At 36.6% G+C, this 24,014-nt stretch overlaps 1 protein-coding gene across 1 annotated transcript in view; it reads left to right on the forward strand.

Annotated features, from left to right (window-relative positions):
- Nucleotides 1-24,014, forward strand: part of PDGFC (platelet derived growth factor C) — a 205,942-nt gene that overhangs the window by 142,820 nt on the left and 39,108 nt on the right. The window contains exon 3 of the mRNA XM_040471625.1: nucleotides 7,066-7,246. Coding sequence (XP_040327559.1) covers nucleotides 7,066-7,246 — 181 coding nt within the window. The remainder of the gene's footprint in view (nucleotides 1-7,065; nucleotides 7,247-24,014) is intronic.

Consider the following 24,014-nt stretch of genomic DNA (forward strand, 5'->3'; position numbering starts at 1 on the left):
GAGAATTTAGAGTAGCTAAAAATAAATACAGTAGTACCTTCCTCATCCACTGTTTCAGTTACTTGTGGTCATTTGAGGTCTGATCGCAGATCATCCTCTTTGTGCTATATCATCAGAAGGTCAATAGTACTTAACACAGCTTCATAGTGTCTATGTCATTTACCTTACTTCGGCTCGTCACGTAGGCATTTTATCATCTCACATCATCACAAGAGGAAAACAGGTGAGTACCGTGCAATAAGATATTTTGAGAGATAGAGAGAGAGAGAAAGAGAGAGAGAGAGAGACCACATTCACATAACTTTTATTATGATATATTGATATAATTATTCTATTTTACTATTAGCTGTGGTTTTAAATCTCTTACCATGCTAAGTTATAAATTAAGCTTTGTCATTGGTGGTATGTATGTGTAGGAATAAACAGTAAATACGGAGTTTGATACCGTTTGAGGTTTCAGGCACCCACTGATGATCTTGGAACATATCCCCTGCAGATGAGGGGGACTGTTGTATTACCAAATTGATTCAAACAAATCCTTGGAAAATGTATGTGCCCACATGAACAAGTTAACTCATCAGTTTTATTTGAATGGCCCTGAATGTTTCTCTAGCCATTGAATAACACCATTTAGCCAATTTGAACAAAGACACAAATTCTCTTCAGTGAGGCCTCAAAATAAAGCAAATATAATTATGGATGCATATTTCAAATACAGTACATAGAGTGGCTTAGAACTTAAGGGTTCTGGAGTTAGCCGTGGGTTCTAGAGTTCTACTGCCAACATGGAAGGAAGCCTTGACTCTGCATTTAGTCTATGTGACCTTGACTAGGAGCTTAGGTGCCCTGTATTTTATAATCTAGGAAATGGACACAGTAGCAGTATCAACTTTTTGTGATTTTTTTTTTTTGTGAGGGTCAAATGAGTTTGTGAATAAAAAGCAATTGATAAAATTTAATTATTATTTTAAAATTCTTTTCAGTATGTTAAAGTGTATGTAGACATTTTGGTGTCCAAGTAGGGATCTGAAACTTGTGCAAATGAGTAGTATTCTGCTAAGCTGAAGTAGAATCCAGTAAGCACTGTGGAATAATTGGCATCTTACTGATTTTATTACCTTTGCCAACAAACTTGGGCTCCAGGTGACACTTGCAGAGCTGGGTCTTTTAAGATCCGCATGTATTTGTTGGCAGGGTCTCATACTACCGTCGGATTCGGTAATTCATGAGGTAGGTTTAATTGATGGGGTTTTAGTGAGTTTGAATGAGGAGCAGCCTATTTTGCAGGGTTGGTTTATTTTTGTTGAAGGAAGCAGGGTGTCTGACAATTCTGTTTACCAGGGAATTTATTTCTTCGGTTTACTCCTTACAATTCTTGCGAGTTGGAAAGCAGTCCTCATGCCCTCACAGTTTTTGAATTCCCACATGAGAACGAAAATTTTGTCTACAATACCAGACTTGTTTGTTAAACATAAAAGGACATAAATCCTCCATGGGTCCCCAGGGGTATGTTAGAGAAAGGGAGTGATCATTATAAACCACTTAGTGCTGTGTGCTCTGTATCATGTTGCCGTGAGAAAGTGATGTTTGATTGGCTCATAAAATAGGTTTAGTAAATCCTTTAAATACTGATGTGAGCAGTTGTGCATGTTGGAAATTAATACCTGAGAGTGTATTATAAGGATTACCGTGTCTCCAGAACAGTCACCTGGGCATGTGTAGATTTCAGCGTTTAAGGAAGATTACGTTTTGTAATTTCACTTTCATGTGTCAAATGTTGCTTGGTTTTTTCATTCCCCTTTCATTTGGCTGCGGCCTAGAAACATCTTTTGTCATTGTTTTCTCTCTAACTTGATGTTTTGAGTGATGCTATAGTATATAAACCAATGGACTTCCACAATTAACTCCATCTGCAAATGTCGTTTTATCAGAAAAAAGAAAAACTTCAACTTATTAGGGAAGACAACTGGATTTAACGCATTAGTCTTTTTCCAATCGTGCTCCATATTCTCAAACATTTAAAGGAAATGTAGAATCAAGTGGCAGTGATTTTTGCTTTCATTTTTTCTGTTTTGAAGATTACACACAGTAATGAGGCATGGGAATACTTTACAGGTGGATCTTCACTTGGTCTATTTTACGTGATCTTGAATATGACTTAAGTTTTAAAAAAAATGCTATTTTTGTAACCATATCCTTTAGCAAGGGGATTTACAGTTTCAAGAGAGAAAACTAAGCCTTGGTAAATAATGATGGTATTGGTATTTTTCACCTCCATACACAGCTAAACAGCTGTCGAGTATGACCATAAAAATTGATGGTGGAATAATTGGGTGGAATATTGGGTGAACAATAGAATTATATTGTCATAGGACACCACTTGTGAAAAAAATCTTAAAAGTTTACTGTGAAACAATTAGTAGCATATGTTCGATTCTGCTGTTTTATACACACACACACACACACACAAAACAGTACTTTTTTAGATGTCCATTTCAATTAACCTTCATCGAATGCAAAACCATGTAGATTTTAAAGCACTGTGGTAAATGTGTGCACCACGTTTACGTGGTGAGCATGTATGAGCATGTAAGAATTAATTGCCAGCTGTCTAACTGCAAATCCAGAAATTGTTATAAAGATTATAAAGATTGATTTTTTTTTAATGGCATCAAATTCAGTAGAAAATCTTCATGAAGAAAGTCATGATGTACTTCTCTTATTTGCAGGACAGTGATTTTTGTTTCAAGATCTAAGATAAAGCCAAGTTTAATTTTAATCGTTCCTTAATAAGTTCTTAACATGTATAATCCAGGTATTTCTGTGTGGCTAAAAACTCCTTTTAAATACTTCTACAGAACTTACAAATCACATCAATACGTACTAGTGTTTGTTTTCGAACAATAAGAAGAAAAGTGTGTAATAGTAAAATAGTTAACATGAACTGTTTCAGTTTTCTTGCATATGATCTTTTCTCATACAATGCTTCTATTAGATAATTTTGAAAATGGACTGAAGTACATTTTTGACAGTTTCTGTTCTGCCCAACCAGTTTATTGAAATGACTTCGGAATTGCCAAACCCAAGGGATACGGTTTGGTTTTTAGCGTCTTTGACCTTTCTTTGGCATTGGTACGTCAGCACCGTGGATCTCTTCTGTTTCTGGTGGATATTTCTCTTCCCTCTTTGCTCAGTTCTGTGGCATCCCTCATAGTGGCTTTCCCCAAGTTCCCTGACTCTTCCTTTTCAGGATGTGTTTGTTACAGGATCTCTTCTTTCTACCCACACTTGTAATGTTATCATTTCCTGGCATTCCTCAGAGAAGTGGTGATTCTATTCCCTGCCAGTGTTACTCCCTCACTGAAATCTCCATGGCTGTGCCTCTTAGGCCCACATGGGCAAATAATGTGAACGAACGACGATCTGGGCATTTAAACAACAACAACAACAACAACAACAACAACGAAAGTAGATGAGGATCTTTTTTTTTTTTTTTTTTTTTTTAATGTTTAAGAGACAGAGACATAATGTGAGTGGGTTAGGGGCAGAGAGAGAGGGAGACACAGAATCCGAAGCAGGCTCCAGGCTCTGAGCTGTCAGCACAGAGCCCGATGCGCGGCTTGAACTCAAGAACCATGAGATCATGACCTGAGCCAAAGTCAGACGCTCAACCCACTGAGCCATCCAGGCGCCCCTGAAAGTAGATGGGGATCTTTAAAGACAGAAAGAACATGTCTTTCCACTTGGTCCCAGTCTCAGTTGCAGTGAACGCATGAAGGCCTGGTGTTCATTCCTTCATCCGCCAAATACTGATACAGTATGTACTATGTTCCTGACACACAGGCATTAGGGATAAGGCAGGAAATTTAAAGACACCTCATCTTCTGGAGCCAACACCAATTCCAGAGATCTGAACTTCATGGACTCATCCTAGGGCTAATGATACTTAGTATTACCAGATCTTCAAATTTAATATGTAAAAAAGCCGGAAATCCAGATATTCTGTGCCATTCCACTCTTTAGAATCTTGACTTAAATTTGTAAAAAGAAACAGAGCCTACTAAAACCGCACTTCCCTGTTTGCTACATTATGCCTACAAAATATTCTACCCAAAGGCCTTCCCACCTACACCTGTTCTTCCAGCTTGATCTTCATCTGCTTCTTTGTTCCCCACCTTCTATGCCCAGCCCACCGTGCTGGGCCCTTCTTTCTTCTGTTGCATCTTACACATTGTCCTTCTCGCTACAATGCATTTCCATTTCCCCTCCTTTCACCCCCGCTCAGTCAGTACTCATTGACAGCCCAAATGTTCCTTTGCAAACCAACCCTAATCTCACTGTATAGAATTACTCCTACTCTGCCAGTCTTCCACAGTATTTCCTACGTACTCTCCTTAGAGCACTTACCAAAGTGTTTTATGGGCCCTGAGCCCAAGGAAGCTATAGTTTCATCTTTGAATCCTAAGAATCTAGCAGAACACTGTGCACCAAGTGAGCACTTCATAAATGCTTACAGAATGATCGACCAGGTCTCAAATCTGGCTCTCTTCAAACTAGCAACGGTGGTAACCTACATTAGATAGGTTTAGGGGAAAACCTCCCAAGCATAGAACAAACAGATACAAAAAAAGCTTTGTTTCACATGTAAACTATCTTGATATGAAAATTATCCTTTCATATAAAATGGTAGTTATCAACTTTTATACCAAGGAAATCTGAAATAACTACGTAGGTCTGTTCTTTTCTAATTTTTTTTAATGTTTATTTATTTTTGAGAGAGAGAGAGCATGTGAGAGAGCAGGGGAGGTTCAGAGAGAGGGAGACACAGAATCCAAAGCAGGTTCCAGGCTCTGAGCTGTCAGCACAATGCCCCCAACGTGGTCCTTGAGCTCCCAACGGCGAGATCATGACCTGAGCTGAAGTCGGACATTTAACCAACTGAGCCACCCAGGCGCCCCTACTTAGGTCTGTTTTGTCCAAGTCCTCTAACCCCTAACCCCACCACTTTTCAGTCCCACCACATACATATATACCAAACTCCTAGAATAGTTCCACCGGTCGGTTTACACGTTTGTCATTGATGACCGAGAACTGTCGTGTGATGTAGCAGGTGTTCTCCCCTTTGTATTTGAGTTTTCTTATTTATTGCTTTCAGACTCCCACAGTTATATTAAAAGTTCATGTGGAGGAGAGGGTACAGGATGCAGGATGGAGATGAAGGACAGCTTTATTGAATGGCAGCTGTGAGCCAACGGTGTTTTAGGTACACAGACGTCTCCTGTCCCAAAGTATCCCTGAGAGCTAAGTAGCATCATCCTCAATTTAAGACCAAGCAAAATGCGGCTGAAACAAGTTAAGTTACATGTCATAAGCGAGTTCTGGATACTTCTTCAGGATGAAGATTTATAAATAGAATTGGCCCATTACATACTCTGTATATAATTTTCAATAATTTTTTCTTCTGTAAATTCAGTACTGCACAAAACATATTATTTTTGTTGTATAGTATCTACTGAATTGATATTTTTGAAAACGCCTACCCGTGATTCTCAACCGTGTCAGACCTACATTTTAAGAAATTTTTTGCAGTGTCCTCTTTAGTATTCTCGAAGGAAGTTCATAGAAGTGATCATCTATTCATATACACAATTGTTTGAAATATAAATATAATGGCATGTGTGCTATATAAAGCTAAAATAACAAAGTAAGTTTTATGAAAATAATGGATTTAAATCATAAATACATATGCACAAGTATGCGAAGAAAATGCAAGGAAGTAGATATTTGCATCTTTTAAGTAGATTCATTGTGAATATGACAGTTCTAGATATAGACGAATATGTATATGTTTAATTGGTTTAATTTCAATACAGATTGTATAAGCAGTGTTTCTGTTCATGATATGTTTTTTTCCAACATAGTAATTCTTGCTGAGTTCCAAAACATAGAAACTTTCTTCAACTTATTTGATGGTTAAATTTCTGGAAAATTTGGTTTTACCTAAAACTGCAGAACATATTTGTGCTTACATGTGAGACAGCATTAGTTTCCAGACTCAGAGGAACTACATCAAAAATTTCACCTACATAAACATCCGGTGAACTGTTTGAAAGGCATGGAGAACACGGGGCCAATACTCACTTCTGGGACTTTCCATTATTGAACATTGTTGGACTGTGCCTGCCACGTGTCACGGTGCTATCCCCACCCCTGGTCTCAGTATAAGCCAAAATGCCTCTTAAGATTTCTGGAATGTTTCTTAAGAGGCAACACTGCTCCGGATGAGTACCACTGATCTAAACCTTTCAAACCAAAATTAACATTTGTTGGAAAAATATTACGTATTCCTTATGTTTAGGATACTGTGTGCATTGCAGTGCAAATTAGAAGTATATAAAAACTGATTCCTTTCTTCAGGGATTTAACAGACTATGAAAATGGATCACTTGCATACATATAATGAATATTGAACATATGTGTTTATCAAAAAGAGAAAGATGACGGTGAGCTGAGAACACCCAGAAAGGTCTCACAGAGGCAGACTGGTACAAAGTGAGATTTGAAGGGTGTGTATATAATGATGCGGCTGTAGAGAAGCTTGCCTCAGAGATGAGGAAAGGGAGCCAAGGAGTCTGACTAGGGCGAAAGCGTTACTGTCGGAAAGTAATGGGCGATGAGAATAGCATTTAAAATTGGAGGAAAACTATCATGTCCAAATGGAAATTACACTGAATAATTCATAAGTTGAATGTCAGATACGGTTGCTCCCTACAAAATATTTAAGCCTGGAGATGGCTATTTTTAGTGAATTTGGAGTTCATCACCAGCAGCACTAGAGGGCTTAGAATAGAAGAGTCATTTTGCCCACATTGAGAAAGCATTTTCGATTGTGCCTCTTCTTTGGAGTATTTGATTATATTGACCCAGTTAAATTTGGAATGGACTCCTGGCTCTGGTCCATAGATAGCTGCCTTGTACCCATGAACATGGAATTTGAATTGCTAAAGTAACAAATCATGCTGTGATCATGTGATGTTATGTCTCTTTTGCCTTTGTCTCTTGCAGGTATGATTTTGTAGAGGTTGAAGAACCCAGTGATGGAACTATTTTAGGACGCTGGTGTGGTTCTGGTACAGTGCCAGGAAAACAGATTTCTAAAGGAAATCAAATCAGGATAAGATTTGTATCTGATGAATATTTTCCTTCTGAACCGGGGTTCTGCATCCACTACAACATTGTCATGCCAGTAAGTACCACTTACAGATCCCCTGATTTAATTGGGTCAGTTATTTGCTTACCTTAAAAAAAGAAAAAAAAAAAAGGTGGGGGGGGAGAATCAGGAAAAACAAAAAACAAAACCTTTTCCCTACGTTGATTTTTTTATCCATAAACGTCATTGTAGTTATCACAAATAACTTAAATTCCATCACTACAAATCGTTAATCATTGGCCATGTTAAATACCTTTTCAGAGTAATGAAATAAAACATGTTTTTTTACAACTTTGAGGAGAAACCCCCTACCCAACTCCCCTGCAACTCACTATTCATTGTTTGTGGGAGGTTGCATAAGTACATAGCATTTTCTCTTGGAAAAAAAAAAATAGGAAAATCTGTGTATTTATTGCTCTTCCCATTTAGATAATCATCAAAATTTGGATTATATAAAGTCTTCCTGAATTTCAAGTTTGAGTCATATTAAGTAATAAAATACAATTTTATTTTCTAGCATTTTTGTAGAACTTTCTTACGTGATACTCTTTTGCATTTTGCTAAATGTTACTCTTACTTTAAAGAGATAAATTTTGAAGCTTACACGGGATTCTAACAGTTCTAATTTTCAGATTCATTTATATATTTGTTATGAATACATTGCAGACCTAGAAAGCCAGCACTGTTTGATATTAATACCATTTTAGCTAAATTCATGTCTGTAACTGCCCTAAAATTCCATATTCTTCAGTGATGTTTTACTTTTTCTCCCCCATTAAGGTGGCATCTTTCCTTTTCTGGACCTGCCAAAAATTTATTTTTTTTGTGTGTGGTTTATGAACATGTACACAACATTTTGTACATCATATTTTTCTTTTTATCGAGAGAAGTAAACTTACTAGCTCTTTCTAAAATCAGTGTTTTAGTAAAATATACTTTAAAAAGTAGTCATCTCTATTATCCTACTTATGCTAATATTTATCCTGCTTAAATAATACTTGTGGCTGTTCATGTTTCAAAAAAGAAGTTCTGAAGTTTTCACTGGAACGTAAGACTCCTATTTGGTCTTTGTTACTATAGTTTTAGTTATATCCTGGCGATTTGTATCCTTTACATATTATTTCAAACATTCATATCTATTTGTTGCACAACAGAAATATTAAACATGCTTTTACTATTTTTATCACATTACTTATAGTAATTCTGAAGTACTCTTACAAATATGCTGATGTCACCTAGTATACGTTTTAAATATAATCAATAATATCACCACTTAAAATAACATAAAAATTGATATCTTCAATACTTTTGACAGGAGATTTAACAAATCAGCAGGCACTCTGGGAACATAACATAATGTGGGTTACATGCATTAACATCTGTGTTCTTACTGGATATAAGAACAATGCTCATGGCAGGCTAACAGTTCATGAAGCCAATTAGAAAATATGGAATCAATATTAAACTTTATATGTTATATTCTTATTGTAATGTTAAGTAGAACTTTCTTTTTTCGGTTGCCCAAATTCAAGTCTGTGGAACATTAAGGATTTGATTAGATTAATAAATTTAAATATTATTGTAGATATAGGTAAAAGAAACCATAAATTCAAACTGAAGTTTGAAAAGGATCTTTTATTCATTTAGTAACAGTAGAATAATTTATTGTGTAAAATCAACATTAAGGGAAGTAGCTCTAAACTATATGTCATAAATAAATTGTGAATCTTGATCAGTTACCTTATATAGATTATTTAAGATATCCACACCTCTGTTCCATGATGAAATACTTTTTGCCAGTATAGGGTCTATACCATTTTTAGTTAATTTCCAAAACGTCTCTTACTTTAATAATTTAGTATTTTTCTTTAAACTTATTAAAATTGAAGACTTCTATCTAGAAATGAAGAATGTTAATAGTAGACAAGAATGAGCATTTTCAAAAACCACTCGGTATCTATCGATACTGTTTTCAACAACCACTATTGATATTGTGATGATTTGTTTGAATAAAGCCACTAAGAATCTGTTTAACACACTTTCACAGTGTCTTACTTTAGAGAATTTATGAAGTTAAAATTTTTTAAGTCTGAGATGGCAGAGGGAGATAGGACTATACTTTCACAAAGTTGTACAGTCCACATCTTCAGTGTGTGTAGGTAGCATATGTAGTGTTCTTAAATATATAAAGATGAAACAATTAAGTTTCACTCAAAAACGTAATGATGGGTGTTACAACACAGCAAAGGTTTTATTTATCCCTAATCTGTGACAAAATAAAACTTGAAACTGGTGCGCCTGGGTGGCTCAGTCGGTTAAGCGTCTGACTTCGGCCCAGGGCAGATCTTGCAGCTCGTGAGTTCGAGCCCCGTGTCAGGCTCAGTGCTGACAGCTCAGAGCCTGAGGCCTGCTTTGGATTCTGTGTCTCCCTCTCTTTCTCTCTGCCCCTCCCCAGCTCATGTTCACATTCTGTCTCTGTCAAAAATAAATAAACTTAAAAAAAATTTAAAAAAAACCTTGAAACTGAGAAGATACTTATATTTTAAATAAACTCTCTTCTTCCCATTATATTACTTTAAATATGTATAACTAACAATCATCCTGCTACAGAATAAGACATGAAAGCTAAAATATATATATATGCCAACATCAAGGGTTGTATTTTTCTAATTTTATGACTGCATGGCTTAGCTAGTTGTATAACTCACGGAGTTGTGTGGATTAAATAAAATACGTAAAGATAAAAACACAGGAAATTTATAGTGTTGTGCTCAGTTCTGGGGCACATTAGAGGTTCTTAATAAATACTTGAATGCTGAGTTGATGATACCATTCACTCACTCCAGCTTAACTAACAGAAGATTCACTGACAGCTGTATTTTTATCTGTGAGAGTATATCCTGTTCATGAGCCTTGAAATGAGATAAAGCATCGTAGGGTCTGTAGTAATTACCATCCATCCTCTTGACTCAGAAGGGCCCTGCCACCTGAATTTGACCTACTATTGGAGATTTACTGTGATTAAGATCAGAAAAGTGCATCTGAGAGACTTTAGATGAAAGGTGTATCACCGGGTGCATCACTGAAATTAAATTCAGTGCATTTTTAAATAGTTATTGAAGTTGTTTGATAAGCTGTAAATATGGGAATTGACATTCTCCTGACATCCTTTGAGCCATATTTTGCATGGCACCGAAGTTGACCTGTGCTGGGCTGCAGAACATAGAAATATGTAGAAATATACATAGGACATCTATTAATTTGTCTTATGCTCAGGAAACCAGCAGCCATTGGAATGCAAGAAACAAGAGAATTTGATGTCATGGTCCTTGTTGCCTAATAAATATGACTTGGTGATTTTGATTTTGCCAGATTGTTCAGTTCTGTTGGGTTTAAATCTATTTTGGCTATTTATCTACCATTTCATAGAATCCTTTCTCTTGGTTCCTTGTATGCCTCTTCCCCAACACAGCCACACTCCTGTTCTCAATAACTGCCTGCAGAAGGGTGAGATTTGGTTAGTGAAAAGTTGACAAGTGATTTTGCTGTTAAGCCTTCCAGAATGTTTTGAATTATCATTGTGTGTTGCTACATGACATCCTTCCCTCCATGGCCCTCCTCCCCACAATATTATTACTAGGCTGGAAAGATCCATCAATCTTATCTGTGTATCAATGAATGAAAGCCTAAGGGAAGAAAGTTTACCTTTTCAAGAACAGACTTAAAAGTTCTTGTGGCATTTGCTCAAGGGCACATGCCCCTCCAACCCCTGGATCATCTCTAATACTTTTTTTTTTTTCTTTTTTGTCAAGGATGTACTTCATAATTAGCACACCCAGCTCCTCAAAGGCATTGGTCTCATTGACTGCAAACCCACCCTTGCAAAATAGGACCTTGGGGGCCACTGGCCATAATGGTCTCCTTTAATTTTCTAATGATAAAAATGATAGGAACCATAGGTCCTTAGTGGACTATTAGATTCCTGAACTGAGGTTTGCTACTGAGTGCCTAGCACACCCTGAAGCACCTGCTCACTAGTATCTCATGGTAGTTCAACCAGTTCCCCTGGGAGTTGTCTAAACCCCCCTGGAGCTGTACTGACTTCTCATTTAGTATGTGTTACCTCTGTTAATGTTGTATAATAGTGCTGTTTTGTCAGCTAGAGCACTGAAGAATCACACTAATGACACCAGGTATTCTCCTTGTCCTGATATATTAGAACTAGTTTCTCTCTCTCTCTCTCTCTCTCTCTGGTGGGAGTGGAACATCCCAAGTAGTTCAAGAAATTGGTGCCTCCTTATGACATTATAACCATTAATGTGTATAATCATACTCATCAGCTTTTTTATAATTAGCTTAATATTTTGCATCTGTTCACACACGAACAAAAACTTCGAGTGTAATCAGTTCTTTTTTTTCTGGGACAATTATGGAGCAAGTGTATTTTAATATTCTTTATAGTCTACAAGTAAGGGAGACCATTCTGCAGCCTTCTTTTGGAGCATGAATGGATATGTTTGATTCTAACTAACCTTTAAGTCTGGTTGATTCTATACCAACTTTAGATAGTATGTAGCTCAGCAGAATTCTAATACATTAGTTAAAATTTTCAGAAACAGTGTTGCCATACATGTTGCCATTAAAAACTATGTTCATAACCACATAAATTTACTACATAAATTTAAAACGTTAGCATTTCAGTGTTATTTTTGAGAATCATTTATGGAAATATATACCCCCTTATGCCCCATTAATAAGTAATGAAAAATAAATTCATGCATATTGATGCCAAACAATATCCATTCAGCTTTTATGATTGTGCATAAGGAGTTAATAATGTCTTTGATTTTTTTTCCCCTTCATGCTAAAAAAAAAAAAAAAAAAAAAAAAGGCCTGGTAGATTAGCAGTGAGAGATTGTTTGGGAAGAAATGAAGCAAAACTGAAATAAAACAGTGCAAGCTTGTTTCTGTTTGGAGGCCACACACATTGAGAGCCCAGCGCACATTTCGGATCTCTTACAAAGAAAAGAAAATTTCTTGTTTAATTTTGGAGTAATTTATAATAGATTATGTATGTTTTACTCTGTGTACTGTAGCATAAGCACCATTATTTAAAACTGTTAGCAAACCTACAAAGGCTGAAAAATAGCATCTTTTCTTCTAGCATCAAAAGATCTTATTAAAAGTTTATTTGTAAGAAAATAAGCCTTAATATAAAAATATTGCATATTTTTATCAGTACTTCAAAAACCCATACCTATTTTGAAATAAAATATACAAACCCAAATATGAATATTTTTCGTGGTTTCATTCTTTACATATAAAACTATTTCTTTTGAGTATAATGTTGTTTGTTATATTTATATATCTGTTTTAAAACAGTTGTGAGATTTGAGGATTTTTTTTCTCTCTTTTCAAACCTGGTTAACACTTTGAAGGATGATTAAAATCCTCTTTATTGATTTCTTTTAAAACAGTGTTTTTGAATATTGTATTTTCCAGAATTTTTTAATTTAAGCTTCCTGATCAGAAGTAATAACATAATATTTTCAACAATTCATCTGCTCTCATTTTGTAATGTAATAAATGGATCAGTTTAGATTAAGAGAAATAGATGTTATAGCTACCGGGCTAATTGACTCCATATATTTTTATCTTCTTTCCTTTATTGCCTGAAAAGAGGAGTGTGGGGTGATGAATGAAGTGAAGACTCCTTTAACTCACAACAGTCTGTGAAACTCATCTTTTAAGTTGCTTCTAAAGTTTTTCTATTATTTATTTTCTGTTTTCTTTTTCCACTGATGAGTGACAGTTGTTTGGATATCACGTATTTTTTATTCTTTTTAGTAAAGTTATACCCAGAGATGAAATAATACTAGAGAGTGGCACGCAAGTAATGTAGCTACTTTATAACCCCAACTATGGGTTTTCCTTAACAGTGATTTTTTTAAATGACTTGTCCAGAGTTAAGTCAGTGCCTGGCCAGTGTGCACTATAGAAGGGTGTATGGTTTCTGTGGGGAAGGCTTAGAAGGACACTTGATGCCTGAGGTGCCATTAAGGAATGCATGACTGATTGCCAAAGTAGTTATTAATTATGCGGGATACGGAGAACAAAGCCGCTCAGTGAATATTGAAGTTGGAGGGAGAAAGGAGGAGGGGGATATTTTTCCCGTCCTTTCTGGCATGTGCCAGTAGGTTATTTCACTCTTAATATCATGTAAAGGAAAGTCTTAACTGAAGGCCAAATTTGCTTTTATGTTCAGGTTAAGAAAAATTCCAAGTAATTCTCAAACAAAGTATCAAGTTCATTTTCTTAGGTGGGGGTGGGGGGGTGGGGGAACAGCATACCTGGAATAAAAAATACATACAGCAATATCGTAACCCTAATCCCATAGGAAACAAATTCAGTATTAAAACGTCAAGATTTTAAAAAATCGTGAATTTTCATAGCAAGTTGCACTGCATGCCTATATTACTCTATTAAACTTATTTTAATGAGTGAAAAATTCAGGTTTTAAACCTTTAAAATAAATTTTTATTAACCTTAAGAGAGAATTAAGAGAAAATAATTGTTAGAATTTTTTGTAGTATTTACAGAATAAAAGAAGTTATTTCAAATACTGTATCTCTATAGTATATAGTCTGAAACACTTTTTGAATGATTAGGTTTTTATTAAAATATACAGTGTGATTGTACATTTATGGAGGGAGTCTAGAGATGACAGTATTTTGTTACATCAAAGAAATTATACAGTTGCCACAAAGACTAAGCTTTTACTTGGCTAAGAGCTGTTTAATGTATTTTTCTACCAACTCCTACCCCATGGGCACAGTGCTCTCTTTCATGTGAAGATCACGGTCTCTTCCATTTCTACTGATTCTTTTTGTTCCAGTTAATTCCTAGCTATCTAAAAAAGAACTTCACAGATGGTATGATTTGTAGTTAGAAAGGAAAAGTCAGTTGGTGCTACTGTAGGGATGGTAAGAGGTAGAAAAACCACTTTAAGTTGATGTACAAGGGGTTATAAATACGAATTTAAGAAAGCTTGAAGTTTGATTGATTCATATTTTATATCTCAAGCCACAAATATTCAAAAGCTTAGACTTCATATGACCCTAAACCTGATGGAATGATTCTCTAGAAGTTGGTTGCAATTTAAAATGATAACATAAATACTTTTGTCTTCAATACCCCATCCATTCTCCTGTTACGTCTTCTGGCATGTATTGAAGAATATTTGATGAAATATTTCATTTTGAGAAATTTTTAAAATTTATGGCATTGCCCTGGGTCTCTGAGAACTCACCTTGCTTTGAGGGAAAAGAAATGTATACACACAACACACATGCATACACACACACACACACACACACACACACACACACACCCCTATATAAATATACTACATGAATAAGTATAATAGAAACGGTTTGGAAAGATTTGGAGAAGAGAGACAATTGTTCAGAACAGACAGATATTATGACTCTTTAAGGAAAAAACAAACAAGCAATCAAACAAACAGAAACCCTGGAAATTGCTTAGTATAGACTTGATGTCAAATATATTATTATAAATTTCTAAGAGCACCTGGGTGGCTCAGTCGGTTGAGCGTCTGACTTCAGCTCAGGTCATGATCTCACAGTTCGTGAGTTCAAGCCCCACGTTGGTCTCTGTGCTGACAGCTCAGAGCCTGGAGCCTGCTTCGGATTCTGTGTCTCCCTCTCTCTACCCCTCCCCTGCTCATGCTGTCTCTATCTCTCTCTGTCTCTCTCTCTCTCAAAAATAAATAAACATTAAAAAAATTAAATGTCTAAAGAATTTATTAAAAATCATATTACCAAATATCAAAGATGATGATTCTCTTTATCTGGAGTGGTGCTCAGTTATCTGCATCTTCAAACATGCTTGGGGACTCTGATACAAGATGTTCTCACATTGAGCTTGTGGGTGAGAAACCTCTCTCCACTATAACTGAGCAGATGCAGAGAGTTTTGCTACAAGATGTTGGGGAAATACTTTTCATATTCAAGCAAACATGAATATTTTTTGAACAGCTGAGAAATTCTGCATGAATATTTTATTGCTAACATATTCCTGTGTTCTCTATATTTCAAGATTACAAAAAACGTGGAACTTTCTCATAGAATTAGAAATGGATAGATTTCAATTTAAATTTTTTTTATGTTTATTTTTGAGATCGAGAGAAACAGAGCACAAGTGGAGGAGGGGCAGAGAGAGAGAGAGAGAGAGAGAGAGAGTGAGGGAGACACAGAATCCAAGGCAGGCTCCAGGCTCTGAGCTGTCAGCACAGAGTCCGGTGCGGGGCTCGAACTCACAGACCGTGAGATCATGACCTGAGCCGAAGTTGGACGCTTAACTGACTGAGCCACCCAGGTGCCCCAGGTTTCAATTTTTAATGCTTGCATTTGTTGTACTGACTTTTCTAAGCTATGTAGTGAGGCTTATCAGCTTTGCCAACTGTCAGTATCTCTTACCCATGTAACTAGAATCAATGACAATCTGCCTTCTTCTCTAGTTCAGCACTAAGCTTGGCTGATAATTCACATATGGCATAGATCCAGCACTGAGGCGTGGTTCTAGACTAGATATTCATTTATCCTGTGGTATAAAGCACTATTCTTAGTAAAATAAGGCAGTCCCAACCACAAAGAAATATTGTTTCAATCTCCTCATTTTTTCACATGTAATTCCAATTTTTGTCCGAGTTACACTCGCAAATTTTTAAAAGGCAAATATTTCTCTTAGACTTGTCACAAAAAAGCAGGTGTCCCCAATTTCCTCTGTCCATACTACTTTCCTGTACTTTGGAGGCAAGTACTTCCACTTCGTTTAACTGATTCTTTTAGGATTGACCTCTATACCTTCATGTAACATGCTTCTGTGGCTACTTCTTGCTTCTTTGGTTTTAAAGAACTATCGATGATCTTCACTGACTTCCCTCTCTGGAATACGAGGCTTTCTTTCTTTCACCCTCCTGCATTTACCACACATGCAGAAGCATCCCGTCATTGGCTTCTCTAGTATATCCTGATTATATCAAGATCCAAATCCATTGTGTACATTATGGTGGCCATGTAATCATTTTTCACCGCTGAGCCATAAAGTATACTGTGACTGCATTTCCTTTCCTGCCTTGTTTTATTTTGTTTTCCTTAGAGTTGTGTTAGTTTTTGATTTGCTGCTTAGCTTTCTACGTATGTATCAGCTATTCATCCCCAAACTGTTCCTCAAATTGTGTGAATCTCCTCTCAAATTCATGTTCTCTAATAATTTCACTGACCAGAAGAAATCTCTGCTGAAACAATCCAGGACACTTCAATTTAGATTGATTTCCCTCTAGACCTGCCACACAGCTGTCATCCTTGGGGTGCCACCCACCTCCACTCCCCCCATCATTATCTTGCATATTTCCTTTGTCATTTTCTTGCTTTAGATCTCTTGTTTGCAGGATCTTTTGTCGTCTTCTCTCCTTTGCTTCCTGTTTGGGAAGAGAGTAAATGAATTTACTGTGAAAAAGGAACATCAGAGATACAATTTTGTGGGCTTGAATAACTGAAAATTCCTTCACTTAACCGTCAACCCTAAATGAATACTTGGCTAAGTCTAGAATTTAAGTTGGCCACTTAAAAACTGACTGGACATTCTGTGTGTGTGTGGATAGGCTTGCTGACTGCAGTCTTCTCTGTATTGTGAGTTGGCCAGGTCAATTCCTTGAAAGCCCCCTGATTCCCCTAATCTCTTTTCTAAGGGTTATAATCCTGGCTGCCAGTTCTCTGCAATGAGAGCAGAGTGGATTAAGACTGAGAGCCTCGGCATTAAGTGTAAACACATTTACTCAACCGCCGCCATAACCCTATATTCAGAATATCACAGCTCCCACTCTACTTGCGTTCCCCAGTCCATCAATCCTCAGTGTTATTCTGTTCAGGGAAAAATATTTGAACGAGTCAGTCTCCTGCCACAGTGGGAAGATAGATTTGGAGTGCCTGACAGCTTCATGAGTTTCAACCAGTCTTCCTGTTTTTAGCTCCCCTGTCCTTCCCACGTCTATCAGTACTGATGTCAGTACATCCCAGAGCTTTTTGGTTGCTCTTTCGTGTAAGCCAGTCTTGCTTCTTGATTGTCCCCTGCGGAATTTTGGTCCACCAATTGAATGATTGCACACCTACCTACTTTTCAGTTTCCAAAATTTTACCACCGTTGACTCCTTTCTTTGGCCTTGAAGAATTATGCATTTAAAAATGATCTTCAGAATCAATCATTTTAGGAGAGAACAGAGTTCAAGTCATCATATTTGTCTTTATTCATATAGTGATGTCCTTATCAAACACTAAGTTTGCATTTGATCAATAAGATACTCAAATTCCGTTCAGTATTTTGAGGGCATGGTATGTGCCAGGTGCCACGCTCTGTAATTGACCTTGAGGGACAACTCCATTATTTTTCCATGCCAGATGAAACATCCCTTATAGCAGTTGCTTTGCATCATGGTGCTAATATTACATTTCCTTTTTTAATGCTGGGGAGTCATAGGTAGGACTTGACGTTGATTAGCCACTTAATGTATCCTGAACTGTGTTGTAATATTAGTATAATGTCCAGTAGTATCCAATAGCATAACAATCATGGTTCATTAATTTTATGGGTTAGTTGTTACCAATTCACCATATGATCCATACCTTTTAGAAAATGCTATCCTCATAGTTTTCAAATATTTCTCCATTTGAGTAATGCTGTTGATGTATTTGAATGCCTTGAATGTTACAACTAGAGCTTTAAAATTTTTACTTCTCTCTTTAAGATGACATAATGGCTATTTATTTAATGTTATTTTGAAATCACATGAATCTTATTTTATATACAATATAAGCATCAATTCTTACTTCCTCTTAGAACAAAAGTAAAAGTTAAGTGCAATTAACATTATATACTTTTGAAGAGGTTAATTTTTGAAAGTCAAGTATATTGTAAACATATATCTTTTTTAACGTTTATTTTTGAGACAGAGAGAGACAGAGCATGAACGGGGGGAGGGGCAGAGAGAGAGGGAGACACAGAATCGGAAGCAGTCTCCAGGCTCTGAGCCATCAGCCCAGAGTCCGACGCGGGGCTCAAACTCACGGACCCTGAGATCGTGACCTGAGCTGAAGTTGGATGCTTAACCGACTGAGCCACCCAGGCGCCCCTATTGTAGACATATTTTGGAAAGGAAGTGCTTAATGATATCAACTTGGAAATAGTTGAATTAGGCGGAAGAAAATGATAAATATATATTGAAAGAAGTACTGGGCGGGGCGCCTGGGTGGCTCAGTCAGTTGAGCATCTGACTTCAGCTCAGGTCATGATCTCACAGTTCATCGGTTCAAGCCCCAGATGGGGCTCTGGGATGCTGACAGCTTAGAGCCTGGAGCCTACTTTGGATCCTGTGTCTCCCTCTCTCTCTGCCCCTAACCCACTCGCATTCTGTCTCTGTCTCTCTCAAAAAAAAAAAAAAAAAAAAAAAAAAAAAAACATTAAAAAAAATGAGATAGAAGTACTGGGCTTGATGGGTGCTTTTATATCATCTGACGCCCATAATGCAGTATTATCACCATTTGATAGATTAAAACTCAGAGAAGGTCACATACTTAGAAGTGAGGATATTAAATAGGGCTTTCCTAATTCTGGGTAAAGCCAGGCTGCCTCTGGACTCCTTTGGGAAGATCACTGACGAAGGGAAAACAAATGTAAGATTTTCTCTCACCACCTTTGCTTTCTTATCTACTTCTTATTCTACTTCTACCCCATTTCTATTTTCATCTTTCCTTATTAAAACACTTAAGTATTAAGAAATAATACAATAGAAAATTGATTATGATGTCATGGATACTTTAGAAACTTTGAGAAGTTGGTGAACTGAGTGAGAATTTACCTGTTTTTTTTTTTTATATATATATATAAATGAGAGTCGCGATGAATATTGAGGATTCAATTTTGCTTTCTCCACACAATTACCTTTAAAATGCAAACAAGGGGCGCCTGGGTGGCTCAGTCGGTTGAGCGTCCGGCTTCAGCTCAGGTCACGACCTTGCGGTCCGTGAGTTCGAGCCCAGCATCGGGCCTCTGTGCTGACAGCTCAGAGCCCGGAGCCTGTTTCAGATTCTGTGTCTCCCTCTCTCTGACCGTCCCCCGTTCATGCTCTGTCTCTTTCTGTCTCAAAAATAAATAAATGTAAAAAAAAAAAATTTAAAAAAAAATTTTAAAAAATGCAAACAAGACTTATAGCTCCTTTAAAAGTTACTTTTGAAGTAGGAGCTCCTGGGTGACTCCGTTGGGTAAGCCTCCTACTCAGGGCAAGATCTCACAGCTCATGAATTCGAGCCCCAGGTCGGGCTCTGTGCTGACAGCTCAGAACCTGGAGCCTGCTTCGGATTCTGTGTCTCCCTCTCTCTGCCCCTCCCCTGCTCGTGCCCTGTTTCTCTCTCTCAAAAATAAATAAACATTAAAAAAATTTTAAGTTATTTCTGAAGTAAAGACAGTTTCTTTTAAAGAAGGTAAAAATGCACATGGAGTCAATATTTCACTGATTATATTTCACTGATCAGTCAAATTTCATCACTATTGAAAATTACCATAGTTACTTGCGAGTGCATTAGCAGTCTTTTCAGCTCCAAAGAATTTTTCAGAATTGTGTCATTAAGGAGACTTTCAAGGCTAAAATGTATACAAAAAAAAAAAAAAAAAAAAAAAGCTAAAACTGAGAAGCATAGCAAGGAAAAGGAGATTTAATTGGAAGACTTCTATCAAGCACATCCTAAATGTAGCACTGTGGAGTACAAAAGACCCCTGGCATTTTTAGTCTTAAATGAGGCAGTCTGTGCACAGAGTCTGAAATATAATAGGCTTTTGATAATCTTTAAAATGAATGGAAAAGGAAACACAAATCTTAAGGACTGATATACAAGGAATGACCTGTCACAGCTATTTTCAGGGCGACGCCTCTGGGCGAAGGCCCCACTGAACTAAGGGAGGAAATTCCGGAACCAGGATGTCTCTGTGTCAGTGCCCCCGGGCAAAGGTCTTGTATCTGCCTAGGTGTTTCCACTCTAGTTACGTGGTCCTCTTTTGTTTAAGTGTGAATAAAAGCTGGTATGAAAATACCTGCCTGGTACCTTTCCTGTGTTTCTCCACTGCAAGTAGTTATTCAGAAGACGGATTAAGGCTGTCATCTGTTGCCTTAAAGGACTATATGAATTATCTTAAGTACTTCCAAAGCAGGTTTGCTAAAGAAAGCCAAGGTTTATGTTAGAAACTACCCCCCACCCCGCACCACCATTGCATGAATAATAGGAAAGGCATTGAAGTGGCAATTATCTAAGACTCTAAAATAAAATCTGAAGATAGGAGTTGGAAGTAGGTGCGGAGAGCTCCCAGTCAGCTCAGGTCGTGTCCACTCTGTCCTCTGAGATTGTGCCCTTAAATTTTATAGCACTGCTATAAAAAGGAAATGCCTTTTTCCAGTGGAATAACATTCTGATAGGGTGAAAAAAGAGAGAGAGAAAAAAAAAAGCAAAACACTTTCCTGCCGGGTGTAAGTTAATGAAATAGCATTAAGTGTAATTAGTTGTTTTAGGAAAAGACATGTGAAAGACAGTGAATTGTTAGACAGAGAAACACTGCATGCCAAAACTTGACTCCCAATACCTGGGAGAGGCAGTATTAAAATACATGACACATCCTTTGGATCAGATTCTTTAGAAGTCATCTCAAACATTCTGACACAAATATTTCCCCCCCCCCTTTTTTTTTTTTTGGAATATGATGAATGATGCTTTGTGGCACTCTAGTCCCATTACTGATAAAAAACGATAAAAAGAACTTCCAGATCTACCCAGGCATACAGAATTTTGTTTTAAAGACAGGGATCCCTTTCAGACTGGGTCTTCTGCAGGATCCTGCATTCTCTCTGAATTCATTGCTCACTGCTATTTAGTCATCTTTTGGAACTCAGAAAAGGCTGAATATTTGATGCCTACATGTCAAGAGGGGTACGTTTGACTACATTTGTAAATGTAACAATACCGAATGGGAAGGTGTTCCTTGCTACTGCATATTTCAGGGGCTTTCCCAAATGCTGGGATCCTGCTTTTCATTTATCTGCAGTTTATGTTTTCTCTTCCAGTAGGATTTCTAATTACATAAAAGGGCTTCACTGTTTCCTGTGGCTTGCCACAGTCTTTATTTGGCATAAACGGCAGGGGATAATTCCATGTCACTGAGCAATTTTAGGATCTTAACTCTTTAAAAGGACGTATAGTCTTTCAGCAAGATACTGGACTTTCCGCTGTGGTGCCTTTGCATTTGGTTTTTACTCCTTTATGTTGCAAGGCTGTGGCAGGATGCAATTTAGCGTAAGTAAGGATTCAGTCATTTGACTTGGCGATACAGGTCATTTTGTATTTTAACTATAAGTTTGTATTAAGCCGGGGGAAAAAAAAACTACCTAAATAAATAATAGTACACATCATTTCTTGAACATCTGCTACTGTATCGAGTTCCTGATGTATATCATTTTATTTATCAGTATAATAACTGAGAAATCATTCCTCTTACCAAGAGGTATGTTCAGAGAAAGAATGCAATTTGCTTAAGGTCCAGAACAAATCAATAGGAAAAATTGTAGTCTAATCACGAATTTCAACTATAGCGTATGATATCTCTTAATCAACTTTTGTTCAATAAGAACTTTTTTAGCCTTTTACTTTGAGATAATTATAAGTTGGTATTCATTTGTAAGAAAGATCATGTATATACCCTGCACCTCATTTTCCTCAACGGTAATAACAACTTGCATAACAAGATGCAGTACAATATCACTACCTAGAAAATGACCTACAATCCACAAAGTTCAAAATTAAATTTTTGAATAAATAAAAATATGTAACACCATAGGAGGTGTTCCATGAAAGTCTTTATGAAGACTTTCATAAATAAAAATTAGAAGAATATTTGGTGAGTACATATTTTTTTTTTAATGGCTTAATCAAAAATAATGAGAGAGAACACATTTTTGCATCACAAAATGCCTTCAGTGTGCCAATGTAGGTCAGGAGAGAAATTTTTATTTTAAACTAGGTAATCTCATAATCTTCATCTAAAATTCTGTGTGGTGCAGAACCATTTTCGCAGCCTAGAATAGAACATCTATCATAGATTAAAGATTACAAAATCAAAAATAATACCACAAATCACTCTTCTTGATGTGGGATTCAAAGTAAATGTGTGAAACATAAATAGTCACTATAAATAAATCCATGAATAAGGCTTTGCTGCCTCTGAGACAGAGATTAATGAAGTTTTAGGATGCTAAGAGCTCAAGATATAATCTATAGCTTTAAACTGATGTCAAGATTGAGAACTGATTGCTTAAAAAGCCCTTCATTTCTCCAGGTTAGATTGATGATTTTAGTGCTACTAAATCTCCTCTCATGCAAAATTTATATAATTTGGCTTCAACAGGTATGGTATGTGTGCGCGTTGGGGGAGGATTTACATAATTGCATAATATGTAAAAGTTAAGCTAGTTCAAAAGCGAAAGATAGTGATGTGTGTGATATTCTCAAGATATTTTTAAATTTTGGAATTCAATAAGAGCCAGCTCATGTACCCATGGAGGCTGATAACTGGCATATTGGCTGACTGGAATAGTTCAGATGGAGAATCATAAAAATGATACACATATTTTGTGAGCATTTAATTTTAATTCCCTTACTCTTCATTTAGGGCCAAGCCCTTTGTTTTAAGTAGGAATGTGCTGATTGGAGTCCTATTGTATTTCTTCCACAAATCTTAGCCATAATGTATTAATCATGACTTTCAGTTTGGGTTTAAGTGAAAACCAGAACTTGAAGATAACCATTTAAAGCAATCTAAGTGTATAATTCCTTTAGGATTTTATGAGGTTCCACCTCCTACATTTTACATTGGTCTCTCTCATACCTACTTGAACAGCAGTTGTTTTAATAGTAACTCATTTTTGTCCTTCCAAAGCATTCATTCATCATGAAGCAGCAACTCATATTTGATTGGGTTACATAGTATTTAAATAGGGATATTTACAAAACAAGTACTACTGATATAAAGGGCTTGGAGAACAAATACAACTGTCTCCTTGTAAGTGTAAAATTCAACTGGGGGAAGCAGAAAGGATGCTGGTGGTAATCAGTGAGCTATGGGCATCACCTATCAGCATGCTTGCCTGCGTAGGAACCTTAAGGAAACCGGAGCAGTTAAGTAGCACTTGGTTAAAGTAACGACCATTCTCCTTTGTTCAGTTTCAGTATTGATACAGCCTGATAGTGTATCATTGTAAAATTGTAAATAAACAAATACTGCATAAATATACAAATAATAAATATATATAAATATGTAATAAATTTTAAAATATGTGTGGCCATATTTGGTAATGGGTCATCGTGCCTTGTTATGTATATCAGAATGCCTGATAACATGCCATGGTGCGGTGTAGACATTGAATGCATTTTTATCCACTTCTGTAATTCTTCCTGAGGAGATTTAGCTTCATTATTTTTCAAGCTGTAGGGAATAGCATGGCTACCTGGAAGTCACTTAAAGTTCGAAGGAGTGTTTTCAAGTAGTGAGATATTCTTTATACAGAACTTCAGATGAAGATGTATGGAGAAACATTTTTATCTTATTGAAAAAAAGCAACATGGCTTGCAGAAAGTATTAACCAACGTAATGGAGGAGTAGGGTTCTCTTTTCTTCTTTCTCTTCCTCC

This window comes from Herpailurus yagouaroundi, unplaced genomic scaffold, assembly GCF_014898765.1.
Source record: "Herpailurus yagouaroundi ecotype Mexico unplaced genomic scaffold, PumYag 28, whole genome shotgun sequence".
Classification (NCBI taxonomy): domain Eukaryota; kingdom Metazoa; phylum Chordata; class Mammalia; order Carnivora; family Felidae; genus Herpailurus; species Herpailurus yagouaroundi.